Raw genomic sequence first — 17,906 nt, forward strand, 5'->3', positions numbered from 1 at the left:
AAGCACTACGTAAATTGACGTTGCTATACAAGTACCTGTAATAAATAAATGTAACATGCATAATTTTCTGGACCCAAAGCAGCATGGAGGGCAGAAAGAGTAGTATTGTGGGGTGCATCACTAGAGGGGTCACTGGCAGGAAAAAGTCCTGATTCCCCCATTTAGATATTTAGTAATGGGGTCTTTTGTGATTAGCCATGGGAGACTCAGCAAGTTCCTTGTGACTAACTGTGGGTGGGAAGACCTATTCAAAACAATGGAAGGCTGACAGCGCTTTCAGCTATTTACAGCCATTTGCATGTAATCGGACATACAGTGATTACCTGCAGATGCTCGTCCCTGGACACAGACATTCTGTATTCAAGGTAGATCAACCGCTGGTATTTGCTGCCTGACCAATTATTAAGATTTAAGGAGCTGTGTCTGTCCATGGACGTCAGAGAAAAGGATTTTACGGTGAGTACAAAAAATCCTATTATTTGCAAAACTTTATATCCGGAACTAAGAACAACTTTTTTTTATACATTTTCAGTATTTTTTTTTTTATTTGTTTAGCAAAAAATAAAAAACCCAGTGTTAATTAAATACCACCAAAAGAAAGCTCTATCTGTCTCAACAAATTTATAAAAAAATTCATATGGGTAAAGTGTTGCATGACCATGCAATTGTCATTCAAAGTATGACAGCACTGAAAATTGGCTTGGGCAGGAATGGGGTGAGAGTGCTCGGTGGTTAAACTCACTAGCCTGTAGTTGGCAGATTCCTCCTTACTACCACATTTTTCTCCTTTCTAACGCAATGTCCTTTCTAAAGCTATGTTATTGTTGCTGCTATGAAGTCCATTCTGCTGTTTTATTAACGGGACCTACAGTGGCAAATGTATGTAAAGGGCTAAATATGTTTTTTTTTTTTTTTTACTTTCTTTCAGACCACTACCATGGATGTGATTATGAAAACTGTACCGATTCCAGATACTGGTGATAGTGTGGTATGTAAAGGATTTTATTCTGTAAGGTTTAATTTAAAATTACTACTCACTATCTGACCTAATCAGCAAGGCCCCCTTCATACTGGCCAACAGATCCGATATTGGAGCCAGTTTGTATAGAAGTCGCCTTTGTGAAATCCAAGTCCATTCAGTTGTTCTGCCTGGACATTAAGGCACCCATGTTAGGTCCCTGGGCCGGTGGATGTAAATGGACATTTACATCCTACTACCTCAGATCCATCAGGTTTATAGTCGAGATACAGTTTTGAAAAGCAATTCCATTTTTTGTCTGCCTAGACAGACTCTGAGGTAGTCAGATATAAACAAACACACTTCTGGTTACAACCACCTGCTTATAGACATAAATGTAGCTTCTATTCAGATTCTTCTGAAAAACCAATAGGGGAATTTGAACTGAAGGGCCATGTGAAAAGACCCTTATGCCGCGTACACACGGTCGTTTTTCGGCATGAAAAAAAAAACGACGTTTTTAAAAACGTAATTTAAAATGATCGTGTTCTGAAAAACGACCACATTTTTTTTTTGAACATGCTGCATTTTTTCACGTCGTTTTGTTAAAATGTCGTTTTTCGTGTTGTTAAAAATGATCGTGTGTGGGCAAAAACGAAGTTTTAAACCCGCGCATGCCCAGAAGCAAGTTATGAGACGGGAGCGCTCGTTCAGGTAAAACTACCATTCATAATGGAGTAAGCACATTCATCACGCTGTAACAGACAAAAAAGCGCGAATCGTCTTTTACCAACAATGAATCGGCTAAAAGCAGCCCAAAGGCGAATAGAACTTCCCCTTTAGAGTGCCGTCGTACGTGGTGTACCTCACTGCGCTTTATTCATCATTTTTGAAAAACGATGGTGTGTGGGCAACATCGTTTTTAATGATGAAGTTGGAAAAACGTCGTTTTTTGGACATGCTGAAAAACGTCGTCTTTTTTTTCATGCTGAAAAACGACCGTGTGTACGCGACATTAAAGTGTTACTAAACCCACAACAGTAGTGTAAATCTGTATATGCAGTAAAGCAATCTTGTTACACTCATTTTGGTTCCTAAGGGGTTTATCCTCTGCATCGTGTAAAAAGGCTGTTTGAATTTGTCTTATCTGATCCTCCCCTACTTCTACTGTCCTCAATCCGACTCTGATAATACAGAGCATTAGGGGCACTCTGCACATTCTCAGTTTGGTGTGTATTGCTAGAGAGTTTTTCTTTTCTTTTTTTGGGGGAGTGTGTATGTGATCAGTACAGGGACAATTGGCACTTTCCAGACAGAGGGTCAGGGGTCATGCAGCAAGAGGAGAATGAAAACTCCTACTTCAAGGTTGTAACCAGTGCTCTGCTGGACACTGCTACCCTGTTTCCCTGAAAATAAGACAGTGTCATATTAATTTTTGCTCCCAAAGATGCGCTAGGTCTTATTTTCACGGGATGTCTTATTTCTGATCCTCCTGTGTCATTTTGATTCCCCCCTCTGATCCTCCTGTGTCATTTTAAGTGATCCCCCTCCCCCCACCCCTGTGCCAGTGGACACCTTCACCAGACATCCCCCCACCCCTTTATCAGACATTTCCCCCCTACCTCAGTCACCCCTGTGTGTCCACATATTTGCCCAACTGCTGCTCCGCGCTACTCACTGTCTAGTTGTGAGTCGGTCAGACTCCGTCAGGGCAGAGCGAGCAGCAGGCGGCAGCTTGTCCTGGTGGCGGTGCGGGCTCTCTGATGAAAAGAGACCACGCCCTTCCTGTCTGCTCCATTTGCGCTGCGGCCAATAGTGAGCTTCGGTGAGCCTTATTTATCGGGATGCCTTATGTTCGGGGGAGGCTCTATTATCGGGGAGGTCTTATGTTCGGGGGGTGCCTTATATTTCGGCAAGAGGCAAAACTGTAAGTAGGTCTTATTTTTGGGGAAACAGGGTAGAAGTCCACACGACTGCTATATTCTGCTGAGAAAAGGTATTTGGCAGCTTATAGTTACTAAAATAATTGCATTTCCATGTTCTGCGTACTGTGGGAGACCAGATATAGTAAATACAGGGTCCTGGGTTTAGTAACACATTAAAACAGTTTGTAAGTAGCAGTAAAAATCTGCAGTATGCATTTATTAATTTAGAATATTTATATTTACAGATAAATTATGATTAGTGGCAAAAAGGGGGGGGGGAGTGTTCATTTATTTCTGTCTTGTTTGAATAAGCTTGCATATTATTGTGTTCTAATGTGTATGCATATGTGGCTAAGATGGATCATTTTCAGTAACCTTATATTATAATAGATACACATTAGGTAAGGGCTATTTCAGAACTTGCTTGTAATGCTTATATCATGTAAGCAAGGAAGGTTTGTTAGGTTCTCTAAACCTCATGAGCTAAATGGTAGGTCAGAAGTACTCCAGATTAAACCATACAAACACAGCTTTAGTGTGATGTTTGAAGTGTTTGTAAAAAAGGCTCTTTCTTTTTTTATATGCATTAAAATAACAACATATTATACTTCGCTGTTAGCTGTGAGTTGTGGCTTACTTCATCTTCTCGAGTCTCCCATCAGAGCTTTTGGCTCCTCCTCTTCTCTGAGTGCCCCCTCATCAAGCTGAGGGGGCAGTCGTGCAGGAACACTCCTGACCCAGGCTGTGTGCATCCCTAGACTCACAGCGTGGCTCAGCCATGTCCCCCCCCCCCCCCCCCCACTTTAACTGACAGCAGCAGAAGCCTAGAAGTGTTTGGGGATTCCTGGGAGGAAGGCATGGTATTGGAGAGAGAATGCATTAAGGTAAAAAAAAAGTTGGTATTATATTGCATAGCTTGACAAAATTTCCAGAAAAACTGTCGAGACTCTTTGCAGCAATAATAGAAAATAGTGTGTTTGTCTGTTTCTAACCCCCTTCATGGCAGGACATTCCATTGGACATGGACAGCATATGTTAGTCTGTAAATTAAGTGATTTTCAGACCATAAGATTCAATCTGATGGCTGTAAGAAACACTTTAGTATTGACAGTACATCAGGTTTTCTGTATGTGAAAGATCACAATGACCCCGCAGTAGGTGTGTTTATGAATACAGTACTTCTGCTGCATTACAAACTAGTCCACAACAGGGCTTCCTGACAAATGGGTGAATTGGTTCTCTGTGACAAATAAAAATAAAAAATATATTTAGTACATATTTGAAATACATGCACATTTTTCCATGTTTTGTTTTTTTACAAATGCTGAACAGAAAACGTGTTGGTCTCCCAGAAATCCAGTAAGCACTTAAAGTCGTCGTAAAAACCTTAGACATGAAAAACGAACAAAGCACATCCTGCTATATTGAGTACTAGCCTACATCCAAAGCACCAAGTGTGGTTCCTCTCCTATCTGTCCTCTCCCTGTTGACATGCGTCAGCGGTTCTCATCATCTGCTCCGCATGCTACGTAGACTCATCCCCTTCATCCCGAAAGAGGACACAGCGGTAGTGGTTGGAACAATCATCAACTCACGACTCGACTACGCAAACTCCCTCTACTTAGGACTACCGAAATACCAGATGGCACGTCTACAAGTCGTCCAGAACACGGCAGCCAGACTGGTAACAGGTAAAAAGCCGTGGTAATCGGTCTCCCCAGTCTTGAGGTCCCTCCACTGGCTGTCCGTACAGGACAGGGTGACGTTCAAGACACTCTGCCTCGCCCACAAATATATACAGGGGAAGGCTCCCCAATACTTAAGCGAGAAAATAAAACCGTACGTCACCAAGCGCGTTCTCCAGTCACCTTCTCCAAATTCCTAAATCCCGCTACAAATCGAAGGGAGAACGAAGATTTTCGGTCCAAGGACCACGACTCTGGAATGCTCTACCCATCACCATCCGCTTAGAGGAAAACCATCGGGCATTTAGGAAAAAACTAAAGACCCACCTCTTCTGAAAGACCGGTACGAGGCTGGATTCCAAGTGCCTTGAGGCGATTAAGTTCGCATTTGCTGCGCTATACAAGTCACTCACTCACTCACTCACTCACTCATGAGTCACTTCTGACCGTTTTTCTGGGCGCTACAGCCAGCAGGGAGATGGTCCACCCCCCCTCCCTCCAGCACACAACAGGTTACTCGTAGCCTTAGCTCTGTGTATTTTTCTAAGAGCATGTAAGCCTGGCTATGCACTGAAATCACATCGCATTCGCACCAAAATGGTGAAGGACCCTTTTTTTGGTCCTCATTGTAACCGGATTGGCATGGGTGTTCAGACCCATGCGAGCCGATTCCACAGTTTGCATTGTGTTCTGTGAACCGATTTAGGGGTGTCAGTAGCTTTATTTTGACACCCACAGCGTATCGCAAATGTCAGTGTGAACTGCCTGTAAGTCAGATGTGATGCGGGAACTCGCACAGGAAGCCCGCTGGTTCCCGCATCTCACAAGTGTGAACCGTGACTAAAAGAGATTAAACGTAGAAATATGTGCAGAGATATTCTTCTGTCGTTTTTGTTCTGTTGTTGGTTTGTTTTTTGCATAGGGCATAGCTTTTTTTGCAGTTAGGTAGAGACGTTGTACAATTTTTTTTTTCCCTAAACAAGTGCAATAATTATATATTTTCTGAATTTTACAGATGCCACAGTTTTTATTATAAGGCATTATATGCCTTTAATTTGATTTAGAAAGGGAAATTGCATGGTTCCTTTCTACTTCATACAGAGACCCAGCATAACACTAAATCTAAATTAACATCTAAATGTTTTGTATACACAATGCTATATACAGTTGATGAAACCTAATGAGTTAATAAGTGTAAAACAGTTTACACTCTGTTACATCAACGTTAATTCACAGATATATGAAAAGCTAGCTTTCTAACAGGAGTATAAAATAAATCATTCTTAAATGTGGTGAGTGCTCAGTTCTTGTACAGGACAGCTAATCCTTAACACTCAGGAAGCGGGTCAATTAATCAGCAGATTCTGGACAAGTTCTATTCATCAGCAGATTTGGGACTGATGCTAGTGATCAGTGGATCCAGGCAAATTCAACTAACTGTTTTCAAGTAAATAAATTCTGAGGAGCCACTTTATAAGCCCCAAGACTCATTGCCATTTTTTAAAAAGGAACCTTTCGGAGAAAAATATGAGGTATTATGGCTGGCCTATTTTTAAAAGTGCCTGCTCCATAGCAGTAGTCCCTATTCTTCCTATATTAGGTGAGGCATTGACCTGGAACAGACAAGAGTTTATTAAGAGTTCCAACAGCTGGCACGTACATGCTTTCTATAGATCAGTGGCAAAACTAGTAGTGAAGGACAGATACGGATGATGGCTCCAAGGCTTGCAATTCAAAATCAGAAACTGTCTTGAAACCCTTAGACCTAGTACACACGAGAGGATTGATCCGCGGAAACGGTCCGGAGGACCGTTTCCGCGGATAAATCCTCTGGGGGATTTTGATCTCATGGTTGTACTAACCATGAGATCAAAATCCACGCGGAATTCCCTCCGCGGTGACGTGTCGCGCCGTCGCCGCGATGATGACGCGGCGATGTGCGCGACGCTGTAATATAAGGACTTCCACGCATGCGTCGAATCATTACGACGCATGCGAGGGATGGATTAGGACGGATTGATCCGGTGAGTCTGTATCCGCTGGATCGTACACACCAGCGGATCTATCCGCTGAAACCGGTCCGCGGATAAATTTCAGCGGATCGATCCTCTCGTGTGTACTGGACCTTAAAGTACTCTAAAGGTACAGGCCGTCTTTGCCGCATTGAGGGGCCAATGGATGGGGCCATGTATTGTAAAATCTTGGATGAGAACCTTCTTCTCTCAGCCAGAACACTGAAGATGAGTTTGTGAATGGGTCAAAAAGAAGCACAATAAGTTCATGGAGTGGTCTTGTCACATTAAGGTCATGTATGGAGGGAGCTGAAACTTTGAGTTTGCCAAGAGACAGCCAAGAAACCTTAAAACAGAACGAGATTGGCAAAGAATCCCCCATTAGTACACCCCTACACAAAATACTAAACAGTTACTACATTTGTGAAATTCCTTACCATTGACGAGAAAAGTCTAATTGAATTTTCAGGAAGTCCTCTCTGTATCCTTGGCATCTATTCTGCCAAGGATAAGATGTTAGAACAGGGATTACATCATATCCTCTCCCCTCTCTCTCTACACCATAATCAAACCACATTTCCCATGAATCTTTGGGAAATGGAGAGAACGTGGGAGGGTACACTAGGTAACCGGTAACGGTGGGGATGCTACATGGCATATTTCAGCAATACCATATAAAAAATATAAAAGAATTCCAGTATTAGCTTATTATGTATATATTAGCATATTACATTGGGAGCATAGGGATATTGTAATGGTATAAAAAGTATTAATTAAAATAACGTGTTTACATCGAAATCCTCATTGATCCCACCAGGTGTTAAAACATCAAGGGAATAAATCCAGTACATCTCCCTATTGCACAGTTTCTGGAATCATTCAGCAGGGGGGAGATCTCTGGGCATGACCTCAACCCATACCTTTAACCTCCCTAGCGGTATGATTATGTCAAATTTTAGGTGCTGAAAGCGGTACTATTATTTTGTATGGAAATTTGGCCTTTTATATTGTAGGCCTGTAATTCTTAGGAATTAACCCACCAAAATCTGTCCAAACAAGAGTCTAGTAGACATCCCGGGTATGATAACGTTAGAAACACAAAATCATAAATTATAGTAATAATAAATAATTATAACAAATAATAATATAATAATAATAAAAATTTATCAATAATGGCCCAGATTCAAGAAGCAATTGCGTCTGCGTAACCATAGTTACGCAGCGCAATTGCTTACTTGCGCCGGCGTTTCAAATGCTCCTGATTCAGGAACCTCGTTACGCCGACGGCAGCCTAAGATATGACTAGCATAAGGCTCTTATGCCAGTCATATCGTAGGCTGCATTCTTACGTTGGCCGCTAGGGGGCGTTCCCGTTGTGGTCAGCGTATAGTATGCAAATTGCATACTAACGCCGATTCACAACCCTACGCGAGCCCTGCGTACGCAGTTTACATCGTTTGCGTACGTCGGGTTTCGCGTAAGGCTGCTCCTGCTAATAGCAGGGGCAGCCAATGCTACGTATACCCGTCGTTCCTGCGTCGCAAAGTTAAAATTTTACGTAGTTTGCGTAAGTGAATCGTGAATGGCGCTGGACGCCATTCACGTTCACTTTGAAGCAAATGACGTCCTTGCGAAAAGTTTCCCGACGGAGCATGCGCACTACGTTCGGCGCGGGAATGCGCCTAATTTAAATGATCCACGCCCCCTACGGGATCATTTAAATTATGCGCCCTTACGCCGGGCATTTTTGAGGAGCGCCCACGCAAATTACGTGGCTACTGCTTCGTGAATGAAGCGTAGCGCAAATAATTTGCGGGGGCGCAGGGCAAAAACTGGACGCTGCGCCTCCGTAAGAAGTGCGCAGCGTTACCTGAATCTGCCCCAATGTAATCAAATACACTGAAATTTGCTTAGTTGCAGAATTGTCGCTGTCATTACTTTCAGTGTCTGAAGATGAATTGCCCCACAAATCGCTATCGCTCAATTCTGCTAGTGATTCTAATTTATTATCGCTGTTTTCTAGCTGCTCTAAACCGACCTTTTTGGTTGCTATGGGCAATCTACAGTTTCCAGGCAGAAAAAACAGTCTTTATTATATAAAAGTGCATGCAGGACACTGGACAGACCACTAGGGACAAAGGGGATGTGTAATTATTTTATACAGTACTGTAATCTGTAAGATTACAATATACTGTATGTATTGTGTGTTTTACTTTTTTGAATTTGGCGCCGAACTCCGCCCCGTACGTCGCAACGTCGCAGGGAACGGAGCTCGGCGGGACTCAGGCACTGTGTGAATCGAGCGAGGAGACAGCTCGCTCACACAGCGGGGAGATATTGCAGGATCCAGGGGACAAGGTAAGTAACTTTGCCTGGATCCTGCAATGCGATCCCGAGTCTGGCTCGGTGATACCGCTAATGGTACTGAAATTTCATCCTGAGCCAGACTCGGGAATACAGCTAGGCAGGTAACCAGCCGTAGACTTTTTATGATTTAACAAAAAATGTTCAGGCCCTCTGTTATGAAACAACGATTCTCACCAAAACGTTTACGTAATGTTCTAATAGTACGCCCTACATAAAAGAGGCCATGGGGGCATGTGAAGCAGGGTATGTTTTCCCTTTTACCTGGAATTCTTTCTGTCTGTGTTGGACGAAATTAGGTCTTATAGAGGCTTGCGACACTGGAACATCCCAGTTAGGGCAGAAAAGTAGAGATGAAGCTACCGGGGGGGGGATTTACGTTTTAATTTACTTGGAGCCATTTTGCTTTTGATATTGGAAGCTTTTTATATACAAACCACGGTTTGTCAGTAAGGACTGAAAGAAGGTGATCCTGTTGTAATAATGGCCAATGTTTTTTGATAATGTGTTCCATCTGTCGGTAGCTAGAATGAAACTGGATAATGAATCAAATACTGTTGGTATCAGTTTGGGAGTATGCTGCTTCAACAATATCTGTTGGAAAGCCTTTTTCATGAAATTTGGCTTTAAGAGTTGTACTATGATTTTGATAGTCAGAGACTCGAGTAGAGTTGCTTTACAGTTGGCAAAATTGGCTCTTAGGAATGTTATTAAGCCACCGAGGGTGGTGGCAACTTACATAGTGGCGAAATGAATTGCCTGCTGTCGGTTTAGTATAATTTTGAGCATGTATTTTGTTACCTAAGTTTATACAATTCTTGATCAAGAAAGGCTAAGCGGTCTTTGTCGATGACAGAAGTGAAAGAAAGACCCATATTGTTTGAGTCGCAATGTGAGACAAAATCCTGCACCATAGATGGGCTAGCATCCCAAATAATGATGATGTCATTGATGTACCTTCCATAGAACACGATGTTGAAAGAGAAGGGGTTAACCTGCCAAATGTTGGAAGATTAACAGGAGATGGCTTCCAAGATGAAAGAGTCCTGTCTGGGATTGAGCATGGAGTCCTCACAAAAAAGTTGTGTATGGCTCGTAGTCCAACATCATGAGGTATAGAGGGGTAGAATGACTGTACATCGAGGGATACCCAGAGATGAGATTCTTCTCATGTGTAGTAGGAGAGAAGTTACAATAGGTGTATACCATCTCTTATGTAGGATTGTAGTGTGAGTGAGAGGTGGAAGAAATTAATCAACGTATAACGTAAAACCAGTAATGATGCTCTCCATTGCTGCCACAATGGGGCGACTTGGGGGATTGGTAAGGTTTTTATGCACCTTGGTTTTTTTTTTTTCCAATTTAATATTTTTATTTTGTTATTTTTCTTTCCAAAATACAGTGTATTACAAAAATTCTCGCACACCCATACAAATGATGCGTGTTACATACAACAGGAAAAACAGCAATCGCCGACCGTGGTCGTGCTATATATATACTAAATTATCCTATCTCCCCCCCACCCAGTCCCATCTCTCCCCCCCCCAGTCCCATCTCTCCCCCCCCCCCAGGTAGCTCTTATGCCATCTTGACCAAAAAAAAAGAAGGAAAAGGGAAAGAAAAAAACGTGTCCAAAGTCAGTGGAAGAGGAAGTTGCCTTTTATACGAATCTGGTTTGTAGTCGCTTTTTAGGGAGGGACCAAAATCAAGTGCAGCTTATTTTAGTTTTTAATTCGGTCCGGTGTTGTAGCAGCAGCCAGCAGGTGTCGGCTCTGGCTCCTCCCCCTCGCAGTCACACCCCCCCGGCCGTGGAGAGGCCGAAGGCTTCTCATCTAGCTCCTCCCCCTCTGTGTTTACGTCCACCCGGGCGGCCGCGGAGAGGCTAGATGAGCGGCGCGGCTTGCAGCCTGTCGGCATCTTGGTGGTCGCGCCCCGGTTTGCCCGATGGCCAGTCCGGGCCTGGTGAGTACTAAACAGTCGTCCAATGGCAGCAACGGAGACGGGACTTCTTATTACAGAGGCTGCCGTTTAAACAGAAAATAATCCTGTGTGTACGGCACTCTTCCCGCCTCCTCCCTGTCCCCTCCAAGTTATGTATGGAAATCTCAATAAGCTTTAATATCGCCACAATACCGGTCTCTGTGATATGTAACGTTGCATATAATACACATCAAACTGAGAATAAGACATACAAAATAACTGCAAACTTTGCAGGGATGGTGGTAACCCCTCCTACAGATATTCGGCAGTGTCCACTGCTTATTAGTGCAGCCTATCAGTGCTCATAAGTTCAACCTCATCACTGCCCATAAGTGTAGCCTCGTCCAATGTAGTCTTATCAGTGCAGCCTCATCTGTGCTGCATCAGTGCAGTTTATAAGTGCCCATAAGTGCAGCCCCATCAGTGCCACCTCGGTGCCCATCAGTGCAGTTTATCAATACCCATCAGTGCAGAATATCAGTGCTGCCTTAGTGCATCTTTATTAGTGCCGCCACAGTGTACCTTATCAGTGACCGTCAGTGCAGCCTCATCAGTGCCACCTCAGTGGAGCTTATCAGTGCTGCCTCATTAGTGCAGCCCCATCAGTGCTGCCTTTTTCAGTGCTGCCTATCTGTGCCCATAAGTGCTGCCTCATCTGTTCCCATTCGTGCCACCTATCTGTGCCCATGAGTGTCACCTATCTGTGCCACCTATCTGTGCCCATTGGTGTGGTCTCATCTGTGCCCATCGGTGCAGTCTCGTTGGTGCAGTCTCATCTGTGCCCATCAGTGTCCATATGTGCAGTGGTGATCGTTAACAGACATCAGCCAGATGATAGAGCGGGGATCTCCGGCTGTGACAGATCTTGTATGTAACACACTGATTTTGGGACGTTGCGGTTTCACATACAAGATTTGTCACAGCCAGAGATACCCGCTCTATTATCTGGCTGATGTCTGTTAACGATCCCCGATATGCACTGAGAGATGGCGGGAGGGGTGGGGGGGGATTGGAGGCGGTGCTGGCAGTGAGCAGAGGAGGACACCACCTCCATGGGCGATACAGACCGGGGTCTATGAGACTTCTTCCTCCCACTACAACAAGCAGGGACAGATGTACAAGTCCCTGCTTGCTTTAGAGAACTACTAGGGAAAAGTACCAGGTTTGCTGGCTGAGGGTTTAAGAGGAATAGCAGCCAGCAGTCTTGTGAACAGGAAAGCACTGGGGATTAACAGGTTTTCTGCAAAATAATCAGGCTGCTACAGAGGAACTACAGCACTCAGAAGAAGATGGATGGCATGGTTGGTAAAGGTAGGAGATCAGCAACCAGGACATGGAAAACATTTATTCCCAGAGTTCTGCATTAACCACCTCAATACTGGACACTTTCACCCCCCTCCTTCCCTGACCAATTTTCAGCTTTCAGCGTTCTCACACTTTGAATGAGAATTGCGCGGTCATGCAACAGTGTACCCAAATTAAACTTTTATAATTTTTTTCACACAATAATAGCTTTCTTTTTGCGGTATTTGATCACCACTGTGAATTTTATTTTTTACACTACAAATGAAAAAAAAAATTTTTTTTTGTTTTTTTTTAATGCGCTTTTCTTAGTTTCTGTTTTAAAATTTAGCAAGTAAGTAAATTCTCTTCATAAATTTTGACCAAAAAGTATGCTGCTACATTTCTTTGTTTAAAAATAGACCAAATCAGTATATTTTATTTGGTCTGTATGAAAGTTATAGAGTCCTTAAGATATGGTAGCAATGATAGATGTTGATCAGGCACCGGCGGTGATAAGGGACTGACAGATATTTTGTGCACTGTGACAGATGTGATGGGCATAACATCTGTCACAGACGTGTATGGGCACAGGGGTGACAGTGGTGCTTGGTGTACTGATTGTGGGGGGATCTGTGACGGCTCTCTGTTTTAAAATCATCCTTTCACAGGGCTACGGATTCTCCCGCATTGGTTCTAGCTGGACCGATGTAACCATGTATAATATAACCATACCTGGAATTATTCTTTAACCACTTGCTTCCCCGCCCATAGTCAAATGACGTCCACAGGAAGGATCTCCCATCCTTCTTGGCCGTCTATCTATCCCTCCGCATCACTCAGGAGCAGATGCGCGTGCTCAGCGGCCATGATGTCCGCCGGGCACCCGCGATTGTCAGGGGAGAGAAGACCGATCATGTGTTCTCAGTACAGAGGAACACCAATCGGTCTCCTCCCCTTGCGAGTCCCCTCCCCCTACAGTTAGAATCACTCCCTAGGTAACACATTTAACCCCCTGATCGCCACCTAGTGTTAACCCCTTCCCTGCCTGTTACATTTATATAGTAATCGGTGCATTTTTATAGCACTGATCGCTGTATAAATGTGAATGGTCCCAACATAGTGTCAAAAGTGTCCGATATGTCCACCACAATGTCACAGTCACAATAAAAATCGCATATCGCCGCCATTACTAAAAAAAAAAAAAATGCCATAAATCTAGTCCCTATTTTGTAGATGCTATAACTTTTGCGCAAACCAATCAATATATGCTTATTGCAATTTTTTTATTAAAAAATGTAAAAGAATACATATCGGTCTAAACTGAGGAAAAATATATTTTTTAAAAAAATAATTGGGATATTTATTATAGCAAAAAGTAAAAAATATTGTGTTTTTTTTTTTTTTTTTTTTTTAACGTGTCACTCTTCTTTTGGTTATAGCGCAAGGAATAAAAACTGCAGAGGAGATCAAATACCACCAAAAGAAAGCTCTGTTTATGGGGATTTTTTTTTTTCATTTGGGTAAAGTGTTGCATGACAGCGCAATTGTTAGTGCAACAACGCTGAAACTTAAAATTGGCCTGGGCAGGAAGGGGATGAAAATGCCCTGTATTGAAGTGGTTAAAGCAGTCTTCAGCTGCAGGAATGAATAACAGATCTAACCATTGCTAGCTGCTGCTTTCAACAAACTTTTAGCAGACTTTTGCAAGCTTTAGAGGGAAGAAGTTACACCGGAAGTACAGTGTAAGTGACTGATTCTAGTACATTATGCAGAAGTCATATCAAGTTACATTTTGTTAACTTCTACACTTAAAGTTGCATTATAGTCTGAATAACATTAATAACTTTCTGGTGCAAATTCCAACCATGTCACTACCTGCTTGGAGTTTGCATGTTCTCTCTGTGCCTGTGTGGGGTTTCTCTGGGTGCTCTTGTTTCCTCCCACACTCCAAAGACATGCTCATTGGTTGATTTGCTCCTATCGAAATTGGCCCTAGTATAGGCATGTCACCTCGTGAATGCCTATAAACTGACTCTAAACCACCTCTGAAAATAGGATCCACCACGGAATGTTTTTCAGAGGGGCGGTAGAGCTTTCTGCCTGTGTGAATGAGTCCTTAGAGGGGAATTCACCTCACATTGGGGTTGGAATTGAAGGTAAATTTCCTCAGTGTACAGATTGTACAAAAATAACCTTGCAAGGGTTTTAAGCCTTCCCTATTCTAGAACAAAAAACAACTGTCTGTCTATACATATACTTTAAGGCCTCATTCATATTGGCATATGTTTTTCATCTCTAAAAAGTGATACACGCTGGATAGCTACATAGTTGGTCTGGTTGAAAAAGACACCAGTCCATCTAGTTCAACCAATAAATATAAAAAAATACATGGTATACACAATCCCATACCCACAGTTGATCTAGAGGAAGGCAAAAAAACAAAAAAAAACAAAGCAGAAGAAAAAAATCCTTCCTGATCCCCAAATAGGATATTCCCTAGATCAACCTTGCCCTTAAATGTTATTATCCAGTTATATTATGCACTTTTATGAAAGAATCCAGGCTTTTTTTTTAAAGCAATCTACTGAGCTGGACAGAACCAGCTCTTGGGGGAGTCTATTCCACATTTTCACAGCTCTTACTGTGAAGAAGCCTTTCCATATTTTAAAGATGAAATCTCTCTTTTTAAAAACGTAAAGAGTGCCCCCTCGTTCTCTGTGAGGATCTTAAAGTGAATAACTCAAAACCAAACTCTATGGAGCACTTATGTATTAATAGATGTTGATCACCCTTAAAGTGACCAGACATCCCCGGTTTCAGGGGACAGTCCCCGGATTGAGGGCAATGTCCCCGGACCAAGTCTGTCCCTGGTTTTGTCCCCAGATTGGATTTGAACAGGGGCTGGAGCAATTTCAAAGACAGTGCAGAATAAAAAAAAATCTGAATTACACCCCCACTAGTTTAGGGGGTGTATTCTTTTCCATTATCTGTGCCCCTTTCTGATGATCATGTGGTGGTCGGAGGGGATATTGCTTCAGTTTCGGGTGCATGCCCATTCAGCTCCGCTTGCATGTTCTTCTGCCTTGGCTCAAGTCCTGGCCAGCCGCCTGCCTGCTTATCTCCTTGCCTTCCCTGGCGGAGTGATCTTCCTCCGCTCCCCACCCAGTAGTAGCCGGGGGCCCAGAGAGTGAGACTTGACAGGCTGTGAGGCGGGCGGCGGCAGCAACGGGCAGAGATTTGCTGATTGCCGCCATTACTAGTAAAAAAAAAAAAAAAAAACATGTCCCCAGATTTTATTTTGAAAATCTGGTCACCTTACCTTACAGCGGGAGCCAAGGTGAGTATTTCATAATGAGCTAGTATGCTATGCATACTAGCTCATGATGCCTTTGTCTTGCAGGTTTTTTTTATTATTTATTTTTTGTAGTGGGTTTACAACCACTTTAACTAGCAGACTACTGAAGGAAAGAAAGAAAAAAGTACTATTTTAAAAAAGTGACAAAAAAGGTGTTTTCAAAAGCTGCACGCAAAGAACCAAAGAAGAAAACAAAATAGTTTTTCATTCTCCACTCTTTAGCTTCCAGTCAGCAACTTGTGGCCTTTTCAGAGCTTTTCAAAGCTGGTTAATAGCCAGTGGGAAGGCGATGTGCCGCCTCTTGAATGCCTTTTGTTGGTGCCCGCCGCATTTAGAAAGTGAATGTATAATGTTTGCGGTGCGCTCCTATTTACTTGCTAAATGTGGCCATGGCAGTATATACAGACCTGCAATGTGAACTTGCCCATGAGTGGTCGGTGGTGGTAAAAAGTGGATCAACTGCCTTTTTTCACCGCCCATTTGCTGCCCATGTGAACAAGCCCTATGAGTTTTGGGTAAAGTTTTAAAGATTAGTCTAGCTAATGGCCCATACACACGATCCAAATATCAGACGAAAACTGTCCGAGGAAGAATCGTATGATTTTCGGATCGTGTGTACACTACTTTCGAGAGCCAATCACGAATATTGCAGAAAATTTAAATCTGTCAGATTCTAGGGGGCGAAATATCAAGCGTTAAAGGGGTTGTAAAGGTACAATTTTTTTCCCTAAATGGCTTCCTTTACCTTAGTGCAGTCCTCCTTCACTTGCCTCATCCTTCGATTTTACTTTTAAATGTCCTTATTTCTTGAGAAATCCTCACTTCCTGTTCTTCTGTCTGTAACTACACACAGTAATGTGAGGCTTTCTCCCTGGTGTGGAGAAAGCCTCTTGAGGGGGGAGGGGGCGAGCAGGAGTGTCAGGACGCCCACTAACACACAGCTCTTTTCTCTATCTGCAAAGTAGAGAGTGTCCTGACTTGCCTGCTTGCCTCCTCCCCCCTGGAGAGGCTTTCTCCACACCAGGGAGAAAGCCTTGCATTACTGTGTGTAGTTACAGACACAAGAACAGGAAGTGAGGATTTCTCAGAAGAAATGAGGACATTTGAAAGCAAAATTGAAGGATGAGGTAAGTGAAAGAGGACTGCACTAAGGTAAAGGAAGCTATTTCGTTTTTTTTTTTTTTTTACCTTTTCAACCCCTTTAAAGCGATTGTATACCCGCGATTTATTTTTTCACCTGAAAGGCAAAAGCCATAATGAGCTAGTATGCACCGCATATTAGCTCATTATGAAATACTTACCTCGGAACGAGGTGAAGAGAACTTACCTGGTCCACGCCGAGCGAGATGTCATCTTGACTCGGCGTGTCTCCCGGGTATCGCCGCTCCAGCGCTGTGATTGGCTGGAGCGGCGATGTCGTCACTCCCGCGCATGCGCGCGGGAGACTTCAAACTGGCAAGGTCCGACGGCTGCCGGCCCTTTAGCCGAGGATCCCCGCTGCGCATGCGCCGCTGCAATCAGCAGTGCATTGCGGGGGGGAATATCTCCTAAACCGTACAGGTTTAGGAGATATTCTTTATACCTACAGGTAAGCCTTATTCTAGGCTTACCTGTAGGTAAAAGTTACAAAACCCCCAATACAACCACTTTAAGGCCTTGTACACACGGGCAAACATGTACGATGAAAACGGTCCGCCGGACCGTTTTCAGCGTACATGTCTGCCCGGGGATTTCTGTATGATGGCTGTACACACCATCATACAGAATTCCGCGCGTACGCGGCGACGAGGCCGCGCCGTCGCCGCGGCGACGTGCGCGGCCCTGCCAGTTCAATGCTTCCACGCATGCGTCAAAGTCATTCGACGCATGCGAGGGATGGCGGCCGCTCGGACATGTACGGTAGGTCTGTACAGACGACCGAACATGTCCGACGGACAGGATTCCAGCAGGCATGTTTCTAAACATGTTTGGAAATATTTGCCCGCTCGGAAAAGGCCCGGCGGGCAAATGTATGCTGGAATCCTGTCCGCTCGGCTGTACTGACGACCGAACATGTCTGCTGAAACTGGTCCGCGGACCAGTTTCAGCAGACATGTTCGGTCGTGTGTATGGGGCCTAAGAGTGTCAAATAAGAAAAAGGTAGATAGGTTCAAGGTTAAAAAGATACTTATGCAATTAATTTTCATTGTTTTTACTGCAAAAAGTCCTGGACTGAAAACTACTAACATTGAAATGTAATGCACTGACATTTGCAGCATATTTCCTTTTAAAATGATAGGTGAAATACCCACCATCCTAAAAAATCTCTGCCAAGATGCTACAGAAATTTGATCTGCTTATTTC

General features: G+C 43.4%; 1 protein-coding gene across 1 annotated transcript in view; it reads left to right on the forward strand.

The window, feature by feature from the left end:
- IFT27 (intraflagellar transport 27) overlaps positions 1-17,906 on the forward strand; it is a 104,450-nt gene that overhangs the window by 58,749 nt on the left and 27,795 nt on the right. Inside the window, exon 3 of the mRNA XM_040359443.1 lies at positions 929-988. Coding sequence (XP_040215377.1) covers positions 929-988 — 60 coding nt within the window. The remainder of the gene's footprint in view (positions 1-928; positions 989-17,906) is intronic.

The sequence above is a fragment of the Rana temporaria genome, chromosome 7 (assembly GCF_905171775.1).
Source record: "Rana temporaria chromosome 7, aRanTem1.1, whole genome shotgun sequence".
Classification (NCBI taxonomy): Eukaryota; Metazoa; Chordata; class Amphibia; order Anura; family Ranidae; genus Rana; species Rana temporaria.